Here is an 18,987-nt window from a genome sequence, read left to right on the forward strand (position 1 = left end):
TTTGTTTTGTTTTGTTTTGTTTGAGACTAGGTCTTGCTCTGTCACCCAGGCTGGAGTGCAGTGGTGCAATCATGGCTCACTGCAGCCCCGAATTTCACAGGCTCCAGTGATCCTCCCACATCAGCCTCCCAAGTAGCTGGGACCACAGGCACAGGCCACCTCACCTGGCTAATTTTTTGTATTTTTTGTAAAAAGAGGATTTCACCATGTTGCTTAGGTTGGTGTCAAACTCCTGAGCTCAGGCGATCCTCCTGCCTCAGCCTCCCAAAGTGCTGGGATTACAGGCATGAGCCACCGTGCCCAGCCATATCTTTTTACATAAATGAAATTCTTTATATATTTTACACAGAGCCTTGATTTTTAAAACTTAATATGTCTATGGACATCTTTCTATGGCAGAATATATCTTCTTTTCAATAGCTGTGTAGTATTCCTTACTAAGACTATGCCACAATTTATTTAACCAATCCCCTATTGATGAGGAATTCTGCAATTAATTTTGCTTTTGCTTATTACTGTCACATTTTTAAAGTACTATATGTTTGTGGAAAGAAATTCAACAGTGTAAAAGACTATTTTGTGAAAAAAGTAATTTTCCTGCCTACCCCTAACCCCCCATCCCCACTTTAACAGCTCCCCCATCAAGAGGCGAGCACAGGGCCGGGCGCGGTGGCTCAAGCCTGTAATCCCAGCACTTTGGGAGGCCGAGACGGGTAGATCACGAGGTCAGGAGATCGAGACTATCCTGGCTAATACGGTGAAACCCCATCTCTACTAAAAAATACAAAAAACTAGCCGGGCGAGGTGGCGGGCGCCTGTAGTCCCAGCTACTCGGGAGGCTGAGGCAGGAGAATGGCATAAACCCGGGAGGCGGAGCTTGCAGTGAGCCAAGATCCGGCCACTGCACTCCAGCCTGGGCGACAGATCGAGACTCTGTCTCAAAAAAAAAAAAAAAAAAAAAAAAAAGAGGCGAGCACAGATACCAGTTTCTGGTATCATTCCCAAAATGACCTGTGCATATACAAGTATGTGTGAGTATGTGTGTGTGTGTGTGTGTGTATGGAGAAGGGGTGGGGAAGAAAGATAGAGAAAGATTTTTAATGTAACTGATGACATACTATACACAACATTCCGCACCTAGCTTTTTTCACCTGACATTGTATCTTGGAGAACATTCCATATCAGTACATATCTTAGCTACATAATTCTTCTTAATGGCTGCGGAGAATTCCATTATATGGCTGAACCACAATTTATCTGACCTGTGTTCTATTGGAGTTGTTGCCAGTATTTTGCTATTACACATAGTACTCCAATGTTCATGTATTCTCTGTTCATGTATCTTCATGTGCACTAAATCTATACTGGAAATCCCTAGAAGTGGAATTGTTGGGTAAACAGGAACGTGCATTAAAATTTTTTGACAGTTAATGCCAAACTGCCCTCCAAAGAAGTTGTTTCAGCTGACCCTCCCACTAGCTGTGTATAGGAGTGCCTGTTCCTCCATAATCTCTCTCCCCATCACAGCATATGATAAGCCTTTCAAATGTGTGCTTGGAGAACAGGATGAGAACCTGAGGTGGTGGGGGTTGGAGTGTGGTCAGGGAAGGCAGAGATTTTCCACTTGTTCCCCATGAGTATGGTTGAGGCTCTCACAACAGCCCAGCAGTGGATGTAGCCCACAAGTGTTGTGTCCCCAAGACCTTAGGTGTCTAGCAGCACTCCAGGATGCCCATGATCCACAAATCCACGTGATGCAAGTCCTAGAGTGTCAAAAGAGATTCTTTGATCCTTACTACCCTCTTTCAGCTTCATGCAGAATCATTTCTTGATCGCAAGCCGGGACCAAGAAGCCTGGATTGGATGCCAGTTTGCTGGCAGAGGGGGACGTCCAGCAAAATGTATTTTAATTCACTGTCCCCACACGCATGCACACATGAACGCACACACACAAGTGCACCAAGAAGACCAAATACAGAACTCAAGAGCCAGGTTCAGAAGTGCAAGCTTGTGCCTTGTGAAGCACAGCCCTTCATGGTCTGAGTTTCCAAGAGCTGTAAGTTAGATGGCCTGTTTCAGGTTGCAAGAACAAAGGTGTGCTTCCGTTTCTTTGGGTGATGGGACATAAGTGTAAGTATTAATGTATAAGTGAGCCCCTCCCTGGCAGCCACTGCTCTTCACAACTGATGTCTCAGGAGTGCTGAACAAGACCGCTCCCCACAACTTTGCTTTCCCCATTCCCCATGGCTCTGCTACTGCTGTCTCCCTGGGCTTCTCCTGGGTTCTGGGCCGCCTCACTGCCTATGCTCCTCTGTAGGTATCTGTCACATACACATTCCCCAAGAGAGGGGTTCTTATTGGATCAATTGGTCACTCCACCCTCTGGAACATTCTTATCAGCCTGAGTCCTCAGTGCAGAGCACTTCATAGACCTCTGGGCACCCTCAGACCCAACTGAAAGATGGCTACCCTTGACTCAGGCCCAGACTATCTGGTGTGTCCATTTGTGACCTAAAGAAGAGTGCCTGGCACAGAGTAGCCACTCAACAAAATATTTACTGAATGAGTAAATAGTGATCCAAGATTGAGGAATCCATATGTCAACTCTGTTCAGAAGGAAGCTGTGAGTGAGGGAGGCATGGAGAACATTGTCGGATTCCTCTTTCATATATTAGGCTTAAGGCCAAATTCAGCAAATTCATTAACTGGGTTAGTACTTCTGTCTCCAAAGTGCAGTATTGAGAAGAACACAGGCTTTGTAACCAAACAGATCTGAGTTCAAATCCTGACTATCACTAACCATGGTGACCTTGGGCAAGTTTCTTGACCTCTCCATTTCCTTACCAATAAAATGAGGTGTATAGTATCTCCCTTGCAGTGTTGTTATGAAAACTAGTCCAGACAAAGAATGCAAAGCACCCACCTCAGTGCCTAATGCATAAAGACATTCAAGAAGTATTATCTGTTGAGATTATTCACGTCATTTTTCAAGTTAAACTTCCTGACTTGTGTCTGCTAAGCTCCTAGTAAATGCAAGTGTGCTTGTGTTTCTAGAGATAAGTTTGGACTTCTCAAGTCAACACACAGCCAGGTACCACAAATACGTCTACTTCTCGATGTTCACAACTAAAAGAAAAAGACTTTTATTTCTCTTGTTCAATTAGCTTTGAGACAAGGCAAGCCATCTCATCAATTTGCTAATATTGCTTTCAAATATTTATAAAGTATGTCTCCTTATGATGGGTCTACAACCTGAGTTCTAATCTATTCTCTGGACTATTTCCCCAGATATATTGGAATTTGTTGCCAGGAAAGATGGTTTCTCTGCAGATGTAGAACCTTGGCCAGGTCCCCACGTGGCAGTAGTCAGGGTATTTCCATCCAGTACACCAGCAGTTACCATTCATTTCCTGAATACCTGGCCTTGTGGTGTGAGCAACATTATTTCTTCAATCCAGGAGTCAAGGAGATGGGTGAGAAAGGGCCTGCTTCCTTCCAAAGTCCAGGGTATTCTATAGGGTGGGTGGCCCACAGGTTGTCTGCCTCACCTTCCGTTGATGGATGTTGAGGATGCTTCCATTTTCACCTTATTACTGGCAATGGAGCAATGAACATCCTTGGACTTATATGTGTGCGTGTGTGTGAATATTCCTCTAGTATAGCTTTATTTATTTATTTATTTATTTATTTATTTAATTTTTTGAGACCTAGTCTTACTCTGTTGCCCAGGCTGGAGTGCAGTGGCATGATGTCAGCTCACTGTAGCCTCTACCTCCTGGGTTCAAGTGATTCTCCTGCCTCAACCACCTGAGTAGCTGGGATTACAGGCGTGCTCCACCACGCCTGGCTAATATTTGTATTTTTAGTAGAGACAGGGTTTCACCGTCTCTTTCAGGTTGTTCTTGCAACCTGAAACAGGCCATCTAACCTAGCCATGTTGGCCAGGCTGGTCTCGAACTCCTGACCTCAGGTGATCTGCCTGCCTTGGCCTCCCAAAATTCTGGGATTGCCAGTGTGAGCCACTGTGCCCAGCCCTAGTATAGCTTTATGAAAGTGCAGTTACTACATCCAACAGTGTATAAATAGTTATACACCACCCTTTACCTCGGTTATTGCACTCCTAGGTCTTTACCCTAGAGAAACTCTGAGACAGGTGAACAATGGCATATATGCCGTGAATGTTCATGATGGCAAAGAATGATATGTACAATTTGATGCAATAAGCTGTAGCTTAAGAACATACAACCCATACTGTGTAGTTTGTTGTTTATGAGCACATGCATAGCACATTTCAAAACATGCAGGGGCCTTCAACTCAAGCTGTAATATTTTCTTTCTTTAGGGAAAATGTTATGGGGCAAATAAAGGGAAATGAATTTGTTCCTAATATTTTCCCATATGCTTGAAAGAGTTCGTCATCTAAAAAAAAACAAAGACAAGAAAAAGGCAGGGCAGATTCATAGCCCCTCCAGAGCCCACCCTTTTGTTCAAGGGCACCTAGTACATCAGAGAGATAGATAACCTCCATGGGAAGAGACTTTGCACCCCAATTCACCAAAAGCCCCTTCTCTCCCATACGTCAGTATAAATCCTTAGGATGTATTGCTTGAGTAACCTTATGATTCTCGACTTCCAGGCCCAAGAGAATGACAACCAAACTTTTGCAATTGTCACCCTAACACTGGGACCTGCCTGCCTGTCCATCATGGAGCTCTAAGTATGCTTGAGCCACATGTGAGGAGTAATTGGGGCAAATTTTAGATTCAGCCCTGGATTTGGCAATGCTCTTTACCATGAGCCCCCGTTGCAATGCAGGGTGCAGTAAAGTAACAGCATTGCAAAGCTCTTTCTGGAACCAGAATTTTTGCCATAATGCCTTCTGCTAACAGTGTTGCCTGATTAGCAGACACAATGGGACCATCAGGCCTTATCAGCACCACTTGGTCTAAAACAGAAACCAGGAAGGGCTGTCTCTCAGTGCTTGGCCCCTGTTGCCATGACCCCTGTTGCTGTGGTCCCCAAGCAGTTTTGCTTATGATTTCTCTCAATCACTTATAGCATCCATCAGCAAGCAGGACCTAGAAGGTCTTTCAGGCAGACCAAGAAGAAAGCTGTAAACAGGAAAGATAAGAGCAAGTAAGGGAAGTAATTTAATGAACAAACAAGAAACGTAGATGGAAAGAATTTGGGGTGAGGCCCAGAAAGCAGCTTTTGTTTTTTAAAAGAAATCTTCTTGAGATGTGGTAGACCAAGGTGTCTGGGTCAGAATTTGCCGAGAAGTGCCTACTATGTAGCAGCCATGTGGTATAGGTACAACTCCGTGCCCTGGATTTTCCAGAAAAGTCCCAGTTTCAAGTATTTTATTCTGCTTGTCAGACCAAGAATTCTGATTTGAGTTTCAGAAAATAAGGTCACTGTAGTTAGAGTAGTCATCCAGGAAAGCCTGATTTAGAATCCATTGTCCTCCCTTGCTGGTTGGCAGGGAATCCCCACAGGACTTGCGTCTAGGGCCCTGAAGGTCTGAGTAAAGTGGCCCCTTATTCAGTCAAGAAATATCAAAGTGCCTCTGAACTCCATGCCCCCTCCACACTCCTGTAGCTCCCTGAGGGGTTTAGCCAGAAAGGCATGGGCTTTTGACCCCCATAGACCTGAATTAACTCTGCTAACCTAGGCAATGCTCTGAGCCTCAATTTTCTCATCTGCAAAATGATAGCAATAACACAGGGTTATGACAGGGTTATTCTGAGCATCAAATGAAGTTTTTGTTACCTTTAAAGCACTGTATGAATGTGCACAGCTAAAATCCATTCCTTCATTCAACAAATAGGTATCTACTACATGCCAGGTGTGAGGCCAGGTCTGAGCTTACAGTGGTGATCAAAACAGACAGGGTTCCTGCTGGCACCCTGAGCTTTCAGCCCAGAGGGGTAGACAGATATTAGCCAAAGGTCTCCTCATCCAAGGTCCAAGCAGAAGGGAGATGCAGTAGGGCTGCTCTTTTAAAAAGCTGACTGTGGCTGCTGCTTAGAGCCAGAGGGCAGGAGAGGGGGCTGGGAGGCCACTTAGGAGACTTCTGCCTGCAATAGTGGCTTGGCTATGCAGCCATAAAAAAGGATGAGTTTGTGTCCTTTGTAGGGACATGGATGCAGCTGGAAACCATCATTCTCAGCAAACTATCGCAAGAACAGAAAATCAAACACCGCATGTTCTCACTTATAGGTGGGAACTGAACAATGAGATCACTTGGACTCGGGAAGGGAAACATCACACACCGGGGCCTATTATGGGGAGGGGGGTAGGGGGGAGGGATTGCATTGGGAGTTATACCTGATGTGAAGGATGAGTTGATGGGTGCTGACGAGTTGATGGGTGCAGCACACCAACAGGGCACAAGTATACATATGTAACAAACCTGCACATTATGCACATGTACCCTAGTACTTAAAGTATAATAATAAAAAAAGAACCACATATTACAACTTTATATGTTTGCTGATGAAGAATAGAATTATTTTACAAAAATAAAAAATTTGATTCCCAAAAAAAAAAATAGTGGCTTGGTCTAGGGTGGTGGCAGTGCTGATGGTAAGAAATGGCCAAATCCTGGATAGATTTGGGAAGTAGAATCAACAGAACTTGGTGACAGACTAACTTTTGGGAATGAGAGAGAGGCAAGGAGATACTTTAGCTAACTGTGTCCCCAGGACTTGGGCCACTGGAGCCCACAAAACCAATCCCAAGGCTGCTGAGGTATAATGTATGGAGGGTCCATTTCTCCTTATCTCGCCTCTGTAGAGCAGTATGATGTCAGTCCTTCAATCCAAAAATCAACTTGCTAGACTTAATTTGAAAAAAGCATTTAGTACTTAAAAATTTCCTTTCGTGTAGGATAATATATGGCATTCTAGCTTTATGTTTAGTGCAGAATTCCTCTTAAAGGTACATTGCTTCCAATTTTTAAGTTGTTTTAAAAATGACAAATGTAATTCTTTGTACACATTCATGGTGTACATAGTAATGTTTTGATACAGATCATGTATAGTGATCAGATCAGGGTAATTAGCATACCCATTATCTCAAACATTTATCATTTCTTTCTATTGGGAACATTCAGTATCCTTCTTCTAGCTATTTGAAACTATATATTATCATTTGGGTTTTTTAATTTTTTTTTTCTTTTAGAAACTGGGTCTTGCTGTGTTGCCCAAGCTGGACTCAAACTCCTGGGCTCACGCAATCATCCTGCCTCAGCCTCCCAAGTAGCTGGGACTACAGGCACATGCCACCATGCCTAGCAATGATACATGATTTTTAACTATAGTCATCCTACAATGGCATAGAACACTAGAACTTTTTCCTCCTCCCCAGCTGTAATTTTGTATCATTTAACAAATCTCTTCCTAGCCCTCCAATTTCTGAATGGGATATTACTTTTAAAATAGCTGAGTTACCATTAACTTAGGATGCTGAAAACGTTCTTCAGTCTAGGTGATCTTCTCTGGAACCAATATATGTTCTTTGAATTGGATTCCTTTCAAACCTTAGGCCCAGTAGTTTTTGTTCCAACAGGTTGGAAGAGAAGAGGGCCCAAAAGGGGAGGGGATGGGAAGGGCCACAGACAAACTTAAGTTTCATAACAGTTAACCACACTTAGCAGTTAACTATGCTTTACAGCTTCCAGGGGAATTTCACACATACCATTTGTTGTCATATTCTGCAAATTCAAGACCACAGCTGTCTCCTGACTTCCCGTCTGGTGTTGTTGCTACTTATTGCACTGCTGGGTCCTTAACTTTTTGGGGAAGAGCGGGGAGGGGAAAGTCTCTCTGTGATAAACAAAAAAGTTCCAATAGACATTCAAAACCCTTCTTTATTCGAAAGAATTTATTCCATTTGCATTGAGAAGGAGTGTTAAAGAAAATTTGGTATTTTCCCACACCACTTGTCCCCTACACACATCAACAGGTCTTTCATTTCTCAGTTCTTGCAGGCCCACCCTTCAGAAGCTATTATCTGCTTGACAGTCTGCTGAGACCTCTTGTCTTTCTTCCTCTCTCAATTAAACTCTAAGGACTGAGGTTCCCATCTGCCCTGGAGCAAACACATCTCTTGTTATACCTGTTTCTCAGAAGCTGGAGAGCTTTTTTCCTTTCTGCAACCACTATAGTTCTCTTTTCAAAACACTTAAACCCTCTTAGTGATTTTTAACTGCAGGTGGCAATTAAATTGGTTTCCCAAACATGGACCAAACCTTCTCTTCAATGCCTCCTGCATTTACCCTGCCTCCACCCACCCTTGGACCAGGAAAGAAAAAAACACACAGACACAGTTTACTGAGTTATTGTCCTCTCTTCTGTGTAGCCCTCTCTTAACATGAATGTGGCAAAATTGCTAGGAAGAAATGGTAAGATGTATTTCACTAGGTAGATCTCTTTCTCCATAGTTGATAGAGCTGATGCGGCCATCTTTGGTTATTGTGTCTGGAATCGAGCAGTACCTAACATGGTGCCCTTCCTCAGGCTCTTCCTTGGCAGAAAGACAGAGGTAGCAGCTGAGCAAGGGAAGCCAACAGAAGTGGAATGGCTCCTCATTCATAGACCCTTGTGGGTTTTGAAGGAGAGAGGAAAGAGAAGGTTTGGAAAGAATAGGACAGAAAGGGAGGAATAAGAAAGAGGAAGGTGAGAGGGGTGTTTACAAGTGGAGGAATAGTAGTAAAGCTATGAATTGAATAATAGAAACTTTGATTTTTAAATTTTTATTTTATTTATTTTTAATAGTTTTATGTAAGCTGTTATGATATGTTATTTTTAAATATATGAAAATAAATATATTTAATGGTTTGTTATTATGAAATGACACACTTGCTGTTAAAATTTCAAATAGTACTGAAGAGTTTCAAGTGAAACATACATGTCAAAATCATCGAGAGTAACAGTTATTTGTGTGTCCTTGCAAACTTGTTCCGTGCATGTATAAGCATCTGTGTGCTTCTGATACACAAATGAGATGATACAATACATACTGGCCCATTCCTTGCCCATTTTTTTCAACTTACCAATAACTCTGCAGTTTTCTCATTTCTACTCAAAGAGATCTCCTTCATTCTTCTTAATGGCTGCATATCATCCCCTTGTGTGGATGCACCATGATGTGTGGAACCCATCCCTTGTTAATGGACATTTAGGTAAAATAGAAAGTCTAGCACCACACTATCCTATAGAAATATAATGTGGGCCACAAATGCCAGCCACTTACAGAATTTTGAATTTTGTCGTAGTAGCTACATTCCCCTCCCCAGCTGATTTGAAATGCCACCTTTATTATACCCTAAATGCTCATATATACGTAAGTTTGTTTTGGACTATTTTATTTCATTCATCTATTTGCCAATTCTGGCACCAGTATCCCCCCCCTACCGGCCTTTTTTTTTTTTTTTTTTGGACACAGTCTTGCTCTGTCACCTAGGCTGAAGTGCAGTGGTGCGTTCTCGGCTCTCTGCAACCTCTGCCTCCTGGGTTCAAGCAATTCTCCTGCCTCAGCCTCCTGAGTACCTGGGATTACAGGCCCCCGCCACCACACCTGACTAATTTTTTTTTTTTTTTTTTTGTATTTTTAGTAGAGATGGGGTTTCACCATATTGGTCAATCTGGTCTCGAACTCCTGACCACATGATCCGCCTGCCTGGGCCTCCCAAAGTTCTGAGATTACAGGCGTAAGCCACTGCGCCCAGCCACCAGTATCCCCATTTCTAGTAGCCACATTTAAAAAGTAAAAGAAAAAGGCAAAATTAATTTTAATAATATATTTTATTTACTCCAATATATCAAAAATAGTGTCTTACAATGTAACCAATATTAAAAATTATTAATGGGATACTTTATGTTCTTTGTTTCATATTCAATCTTTGAAATCCGGTGTATGTTTTACACATCCAGCACATTTCAGTTCAGACTGACAATTGCAAGAGCTTAAGAGCCACATGTAGCTTCTGGCTACTGTATTGAACGGTGGAGGTTGAGCAGGCAGAGAGGTTCAAAACGTCACCTGAGCTGTGTGTCTCTGTGGTTGGTAGGGATGGATTAGAAGGTCAGACATTGAGGACAAAATCCTCAACTTCGCCACTCAAGGCAGCTCATGAAGCTTCTCAGGGTCTTGGTTTGTGGACTCCAATAAACTCAAGGTATTCTGGTTGAGTGCAGACCAGAACAGCCGAGCCAAGTACAGTCAGGCCTCGCTTCACAATGGGGATATACTGTGAGAGAAATGTGTCATTAGGTGATTTCCTCATTGTGCAAACATCATAGAGTGTACTTACACAAACCTAGATAGTGTAGCCTGCTACACACCTAGGCTATATGGTACAGCCTATGGCTCCAAGGCTACAAACCTGTACAGCATGTGACTGTGCTGAATACTACAGGCAGTTGTAACACAATGGTACTTATTTGTGTATCTAAACATACTTAAACCTAGAAAAGATAGAGCAAAACTATGGTATCATCTAATGGGGCCACCGTCATATATGCGGTTGTCATATATGCAGTCCATTAACCCAGGGGTCCTCAACCCCTGGGCCATGGACCCATACCAGTCCATGACCTGTTAAGAACTGGGTCACACAGCAGGAGGTGAGCGGCAGGCTAGCGAGCATTATCACCTGAGTTCCACCTCCTGTCAGATCAGCAGTGGCATTAGATTCTCATAGGAGCACGAACCCTACTGTGAGCTGCGCATGTGAGGGATCTCAGTTGCGTGCTCCTTATAAGAATCTAACTAATCCCTGATGATCTGAGGTGGAGCAGTTTCATCCTGAATCCATGCCCCCACCCAAGTCCGTGGAAAAAAATGTCTTCCACAAAACCAGTCCCTAGTGCCAAAAAGGTTGGGAACTGCTGCATTAACTTACATGCTGTTATGTGGCACATTGCTGTACAAATGGCCCTGGCCTTTCCATGAGCTGTAGCATGGCCACAGAGATATAGAAAGAGCCTGGGTGCTCAGGAGGTGATTATCTGAGGTCTGTCACAGGTTCCCCTTTCTTTGCTTTCAGAGGCGCCTCTGTTCACAGCTTCTCATCACACTCAAAACCCAATGCCTGTTTCCTTTTTTTTCAAAAGCAGAGTGTGTGGCAATGGGGCTCTGAGGAAATCCCTACCACTATGGCTGGGGAGTGTGTGGTGTGAAGAACCCACATTGTGGCTTACTCAACTGTGAGTTCTTAACTGTGTGGCCCCAGAGCCACTGTGCTCCTGGGCGGCAGTGGTGACAGTCATGGCGGCACAGCTTAAAGCCTGGAATGGTAAGCATGGGCTTAATTGCATCCTGCGAGGAGACATCAGGGTTTGAGCTCGGGGTTTGGTGCCTGGATGGGTGTCGGCAGAGTGGGAGGAGGCAGGTGGCTGGAGAGCACTGGGGACAGGTGGAGCAGCCAGTTTTGCCCTGGCCTGAGTCAGGCCAGGTTTGAGAAGCATTTGGACTCCACAGCAGGCTTGGGGGCTTGGCCCCTGGGTTGACAAGAAGCTGAGAAGTGTGATTATCTCCCACAGGACAACATGCTGTCCCTGGACAAAGGTGGTGGTCTCATGCCCACTGCCTAAGTTCTAAACCAGCCCTCCCCCAGCCTTTTCTCCCCAAGCTGTCCAGCTACAAGACCCAACCCCATGGTGGAGCCAAGGGTTCAGAGCAGCTAGGCTGTAGGAGAAAGGAATTTCCTCCTGTGGCTGCCTGGGAGGGAGCTCTTTTTAATCGGCCCCACCCGCCAGCTTCCCCATTGCATTGCAGAGGAGTGGAACAGCAGCATTCCTTTTCCCTTCCTACTGCTGCCTCCTCCAGCCCTGCAGCCTCGAAACTCTCGGTGGTATCAGACTCCTGAAGCACCAGGCAACAGCCCAGCTTCTTTCTGCTTGGTCACACAAGCTGTGACCTCCCAAATCATGCCTGGACTAGGAAGACAGAGCAGTGTCACAGGAAATCTAAGTCCTGTGCACATGGTGATCTCACCCCAGCCTCCACTGCTTCAGCCCCCTCCTTAGGCTGGCCAAAGGGTAGAAGCCCTGCTGATTAAGCCTCTTCCCTGAATGTTGGCAGCCTAGGCTCTGCACTAACTTAGCACCTAGTGCAGAGCCTGGCACATACATGGGAGCTACCCAGAAGCATTCTCTTGGATGGATAAATGCATGGATGAATTAACATGCTTCAGGTATTATCTTTGTTGTACCTCCTCAGGGCTCCCAAAGCCTTAAAACTAGAACTTGTCACCTCATCACTTTAGAGCCTTCTACTTGCAGGCATCTATGCACCTGCTGATCTCTCCCACTAAGAAAAGGTGACAAGTGAAACCAGCCAGGGGATTCCTGAGGATAGTCTAGGAGTCTCGAAGCCTTGCGGTGGTCTTCCAGGCTGAATCATCCTACCTCAAGGACCAGGAGCATGAGAGTTGGCATCAGACAGACTTAGTTCAAGTCTCAACCCTGCTAATTCCTATATATATATAATCTTAGTCAAAAGTCATTTCATCGCTCTAAGATTTAGTACTCCACTCTGTAAAATGGGGCTAAAAATACCTACCCAGCATTATGGTGAGGAATAAATGAGAAAATGTATTAGGTTGAAACCTATGAAACTGTCCAAAGCATTTAAATGCCAGCAATTTGGTATGGTTCAACCTAATATATAAAGTGCTTTATAAAATATAAAGTATAATAAGTAGCCCTATACAAGTATTCATTATTCTTAACAGATATAATTTTAAAAGTCACATATTGTTTTTTGCAATATTAGTGACTAATCCCTTTCATCAGAATACAGGTCAAACTAACAGAAGAAGCCACTTCTCTGACAACCATGGGCTGCAGGAATTTCTTGGAGCATTTTGGCCTGGGAAATAGGGACAGGTATTTTTAGGAAACTAGACTGGTTCATGGAAAGCAATGGAGGTGAAGACCAGGGTGACTCGTGACAGCTCCTACCTGGAAATGATTCACCCCGCAAAAGCACAGTAGGAGTTGGCACATTCTCTTGCCCCAGATGGGAGTACCCACTCCCTAGCTCCAGTAGCACAACAGAGGCTGCCTAGGACAGACAGTCCTTCCCGGGGGACAGAGCCAAAGGGTCCGAGGCCAGCAGACATCTGGAGGAAACTAAAAACAGCTTCTTGCCAACTTTTCCCTCCCTAGTGGCAGCTGTCAAGCCCAGGTAGCTCCTCTTGACCTAGCAAAGTCCCATGCCTGGGAAAGCTTGGATTTGGAACTGATAGTTGCAGTGACCACAGTGGAGGGAGTGGGGGGAAGGTTCTCACCATATTATACATTGCTCCCTCAATCCCAATCCTAGATGTAAAGGTCACTGGGATTTCAGGCCAGAGGGGACTGGGAAGAGTCCAGAGAAATGCCCACAGATTCGCTCTGCCTTCGTTGCTGGCACCCCAGGCCAAGGACTACTGAAGCACTAAGCAAACAGCTATAAACTTCCTAAGCAGTGTTTTTCACTGAGGGCATCGTGGCCCTTGTGGGTAAGACAATTCTTCATTGTACAGGACAGTCCCATGCATTGCAGAACATTTCGAATCTGGTAGCAAGGATAGAGCTGGATGAGTCCCAGGTCTATGGTTCAGGAGAAGGGCCCAAGCAGAGTAATGGCCTCTTCACAGCTCCAAATGGCACCTTGGAGAAGGCATCCTCAACTAGATGCTCTACGACTGGCTTGATGGCTGTGCACTACCCCATGAGCCAAGTGCCTGGGTAATCTTGGTTGGGCCATCGGAAACATGTAAATTCACTCAGACAGCGCCTGGGAACTGAGAGGAGAAAAGCCAGAGAAGATACCCTCCCAGGGTTGCCCATGGGCAGGCAGTGCTCTGCACAGCTTTTAGTCCCAAGCCCTGGCCAGCCTGTGGCAGAAGGTCCATGTGGAGAGTGAGGTCAACTTGACCCAGTGCCCAAGTACCAGTTTCCAGCATCAGCCAAGATGGATGTAGGATGCATGACATTTGTTCAGGGAAGTGTGACTATCCAATTTGAGCTAGAGTATGGACTCCCCATAGCACAGAAGTGCTTGACCAGGAGTTCATGTACTTGAATGAGAAAAAATTTATAACTTTGTCTTCATTAACCTGTAATTGAAAGTTAGCTTTCCTTCCATTACGAACACAGGCCACACATCACAGTGACATCAGCCTGTGACTTTGTCTCTAATAGGAACCACAGATGTTTTTATATCTCATTACTGCTGCTGCAGGTGCCTTAAATTACTGTCCCACTCATGACTACTTCAAAATCATGGCAGTCACTGGACCCGCCACTAGCTCATGTTGCTTAATGTGTTAATAATGAAATGCATATTAATATGTTGCAAATTTTAAGACATTTACAGATAACTTTAAATGCAATTGGCTTTCTTTGTAATCCTATGTATTTTATTTTGTGCTTGTAAAAACATTCCAAGTAGAGGCCCATAAGTTTCATTAGGCTCCTGATGGAGTCCAAGCCATTAAACTGTTAAGAAATCCTGGATTAGAGGGTTGTCAGGAAAGCAGCCTCATTGGAGTCAACAAGGAAGGCTTTGAGTATGAAGAGAAGGAGCATGGGTGTGTGTTCTGCTCACATTGAGGAGATGCAAAGGTTTCTGAGCAGGAGGTTGCCTGAGCTGACGCTGAGGTCTCTGGCCTGGGATTCATTAACAGAAATACAGAAGTCAGGAGGAAGAGTGGATTAGGGTAGCATGAGAGGGTTCTATTTTAAGTATATTAAATTGGAGACTTAGAAAAGTGGGTATCCAGGTGAAGATGTCCACCAGGCTCTGAGAAATGCAAGCGGGCAGACTGGGAGAGTGGCCATGGCAACGGGAAAGAGTTGAGGATCATCCTCTGAGATGATCATGGGGGCATTTGAAGTGATTGTGCTCAAGAAGGGAGAAAAGGAAGGGAGAGAAAAGAGGCCAAGGCAGGGGATTGTCATAGGCTGTCATCTCCAAGAAATAGATTTGGAGATATTGATTTGCCTGCAAGAGGGTTGTTGGGAACTGCCTTCTAGAACAGCACCTGTGAGGGAGCAGGATTGGTCAGAGACAGGAGTTAACATGCAATGTAGTCACACTGGAGACCTCAGTTGATAACATGGGAAGCTCTGGAGCTGAGATGCTCTTCAGATGGCCCCAACTGAGGCCAGGCCACTGTGCCTTTCTTCCCCCACCTCCCACCCCACCCCATCTATTGACCAGACCTTGGATGCAGGCTGCCCCCTAAGAAAGGGGTTGTTACCTTGGAGAAGAGACTCAACTGTGAGCCATCAACCAACACCTCTGGTAGCTGGGGGACTGAGTGCCTTGGTCCTGAATGGGGGATCAAGCAGCTCAAGGTCTGGTGTTCCAGTCACTCAGAAAATGCAACTGGCTCCCTCCCACCCAGCAGGCCTCTGGGCAAGTCCCCCCTGCAGCCCAAGGCCAGTTATAGGAGTCCCAAGGACAGGGAGTCAGGACCTAAAAGGAATTTGAGTCCTTGATACCTGTAATTCAGAATCCTCAGTCTTTCCCCCAACCTCTTTTATTTGGGGCTAAGATAAGTGGGATGAGGTAGGCAGAAGTTGGAGGGAACTGTGCTGTTGCCATCCTCTGCACAGTTTGTTTATAAGAGGTTACCAAACTAAGCAAATCAGCCACCATGGAAACAGTCTCTTTGGCTTTCACATCCCTCCCTTCCTTCTGGAGTGACCCACATCTCAAAGAGGGATGTCACCACAATTGAGGTTACAGGTCTGCTCACAAGGCCTGTGAGTTTAACTACCCAGGTAATGCAATACTATTATAGCCACCAAGTAAAAGAAGGTTGGGCTTCATTTTTAAAGAGAGAAATGTAAAAACTTGACTTTCGATTTTGACGTTCATGTCCTTACGCCAAAAAATCAAACCAGATAGCAACTGAACTGACTACGTATAAATTCCCCCAAACCTTTGAAATTTAAAGTAGCTGCAGGAAACTTGAATCCAGAAAAACTCATTCATTCATTCCCTCATTACACACACACACACACACACACACACACACACACACACACACACACACAAAAGGTTCTGAGTTTGCAAAATGATAGGCTGAAAGACCAAGTGTGGCCTGAAGTTCAGGTTTTTTTGTTCTGCATGGTTTAAAAAATGAGTTTTCCACACTCAGAGGTGGAGCTTAAAAATAAACAAATACCATCTCACACCAGTTAGAATGGCGATCATTAAAAAGCCAGGAAACAACAGATGCTGGAGAGGATGTGGAGAAACAGGAATGCTTTTACTCTGTTGGCGGGAATGTAAACTAGTTCAACCATTATGGAAGACAGTGTGACGATTCCTCAAGGATCTAGAACTAGAAATACCATTTGACCCAGCAACCCCATTACTGGGTATATACCCAGAGGTTTATAAATCATGCTCCTATAAAGACACACACACACGTATGTTTATTGTGGCACTATTCACAATAACAAAGACTTGGAACCACCCCAAATGTCCATCAATGATAGACTGGATTAAGAAAATGTGGCACATATACACCATGGAATACTATGCAGCCATAAAAAAGGATGAGTTCATGTCCTTTGCAGGGACATGGATGAAGCTGGAAACCGTCATTCTAAGCAAACTATCACAAGGACAGAAAACCAAACACTGCATGTTCTTACACATAGGTGGGAGTTGAACAACGAGAACACATGGACACGGGGTGGGGAACATCACACACTGGGGCCTGTCAGGGGGTGGGGGCTGGGGGAGGGATAGCATTAGGAGAAATACCTAATGTAAATGACTAGTTGACGGGTGCAGCAAGCCAACAAGGCACATGTATACCTATGTAACAAACCTGCACGTTGTGCACATGTACCCTAAAACTTAGAGTATAATAATAAAAAATAAAATAAAATATAAAAAAGGCCAGGCATGGTGGCTCACGCCTGTAATCCTAGCACTTTGGGAGGCCAAGGTGGGTGGATCACAAGGTCAGGAGATCGAGACCTTCCTGGCTAACACGGTGAAACCCCATCTCTACTAAAAATACAAAAAAATGAAATAAATAAATAAATAAATATACAATAAACAAATAATGTAAGTTAGTTCCCAATGCACCTTTTTAAAAAATCTTAAGATCTGGTCCCAATGGATGAATTAGCTAACACTAAGGGGTTCTGCCCCCTTGTGGGTGGGCAGGGAGTTCCTCAGTTCACAGCCAACCCCATTCAACCTGCTTGGGCCCTGCCAGTGTTTGGTGTTACCTGTCTGGGCCCTGCCAGTGTTTGTGCTCATGAGCCCTTGATTTGGCTAAGCTGGGTGCTGAGGTTACACAATGGCAGATGATGTCATTGCTCTGCTCACAGGGCTATCTCCTCTGCCCTCAGGGCTCACCATCTAGTGGGGAGGAGAACCCATGTGCACCAACAGACAGAAGACAGAGTCCGGGGTGGGGGGGTTGGAGGAAAGAACAACCCATGAGGAAAAGCGAAGTTGGGACAATGTCATAGAGACTCTAGGAGCAAGGGTAGACTTCTACTAGGTGGAAAAGAGGGCAGGGGTGAGAGAATGGCATTCTAGAGCAAAGGAACAATTCAACTGGTGAATGGTGCTCCTAAAGGAAGTGGCGCATGTGAAGCAGAGAAGAGGCAGGGGCCAGACTGGGGAGACCTTGTCGGCCAGGCTGAGGAACTGGCATTTTATTCTGGTGGTTTTGAGGCAGAGGGAAGAGCTGATCTGACTTGTGTGTGCCTAGAAGATGACTCTCATGGCCCTGTGGAGGCTGGATCGTAAGAGAGCAAGATCCGAGGGAGGAAGAGCAGCAGGTAGGAGGTTCTTGTAATTGTTTAGGTGAGAAGTAACAGGGCTTTGATTTGGGGAGGTGCCAGCGAGTGGGAGAAGGAACAGATTTGAGAGGGATTTAGGAGGTCAGATTGACAGGTCTTGGCGATTCCTCAAGGTGGAAAGTAAAAACTGGGACCCAGTGGCACACTGGTGTGCAGTGCTATCCTGGCCATGGCAGTAGCTGCCCTTTGTTAAGGGTTCTGGGGCATTTGCAGTACTTGCCCATACATTAACTCACCCCAGTCTCAAAGTCAAAGGCACCAACCTACTGCCTGTCCACAGGCTTCGTGCAGCACTTCCTAGGTGCCAGGCTGAAGCGTTGCCTTCACATTCACTCATTGAGTCATCACAACTTCCCTAGGAAGCAGTTACTATTCTTACATCATTTTACAGATGAGGAAACAGAGGCCCATAGAGGCAACGTGAATCTCCCAGGGTCACACAGCTAATAAGTGACAGAGCCAGGATTTGAACCCACATCATCTGCTCCAGAGCCTTTGCTCTGCTGCCTGGGGGCGGGGCCAGAAGAGTGGTCACTGAGCACAGAGACCTTCTGCACACAGACCAGCCTGAGCAGACTGCAGCAGGCTAGTAGTGTGTGCATCCCACACATTTCTTCAGTGAGCATCTAGACGTGAAATCCCGAGGCCTTGTATGGGCTTTCTAGTTCCAGAAATTTGAGATGTAGGTCAGGCAGGGAAGAAGGAAATGCTGAGCCCAGGTTGCCAGCACTGTGGGCAGTGAAGGAGAGCAGTCAGGTCACACTACACAGGTCCCTTCCCCGCCCCAGACCACAGACCCTCCAACAGCTTTCAGTTATGTTGAGCATCAAATCCAAATTCCTAACCACAGCCCATAAGACTCTGAAGTAATATGGCCCCTACCCACCTCTGGGACATCTTTTCTTGCCATGCTCTCCTCACACATTGCACATACACTGGCTCCTTTCAGTCATCCTTTTCCACCCCAGGGCCTTTGCATTTGCTGTTTCCCCTGCCAAGTGTGCTTTTTTTCTCTTTGTGCGGCTGGTTCCTTCTCATCATTCAGATCTCCTCTGCTTTAGTGTGAACTCTGTGAGGGCATGGACTGTGTCCATCCTGTTCACTGTTGTATTCCCCAAGCTTATGGGCCCAGTACACAGAAAGGGCTCTCTAA

General features: G+C 45.1%; 1 protein-coding gene across 4 annotated transcripts in view; it reads left to right on the forward strand.

The window, feature by feature from the left end:
- Positions 1 to 18,987, forward strand: part of NHSL2 (NHS like 2) — a 70,988-nt gene that overhangs the window by 10,500 nt on the left and 41,501 nt on the right. Inside the window, exons 1-2 of one of the 4 annotated variants that reach the window (XM_030933932.1) lie at positions 11,215 to 11,299; positions 12,801 to 12,893. The exons of 1 other annotated variant lie outside the window; for it this stretch is intronic. Coding sequence is in view for 2 of the 3 variants with exons in the window: in XM_030933930.1 (XP_030789790.1) it covers positions 17,747 to 17,813 (67 nt within the window). In the remaining variant the exon portion in view is untranslated. Of the gene's footprint in view, positions 1 to 11,192; positions 11,300 to 12,800; positions 12,894 to 17,590; positions 17,814 to 18,987 lie in introns of those variants that run through there. 2 more of the 4 variants (XM_030933931.1, XM_030933930.1) reach the window with 2 other exon arrangements.

The sequence above is a fragment of the Rhinopithecus roxellana genome, chromosome 7, assembly GCF_007565055.1.
Source record: "Rhinopithecus roxellana isolate Shanxi Qingling chromosome 7, ASM756505v1, whole genome shotgun sequence".
Taxonomy (NCBI): Eukaryota; Metazoa; Chordata; class Mammalia; order Primates; family Cercopithecidae; genus Rhinopithecus; species Rhinopithecus roxellana.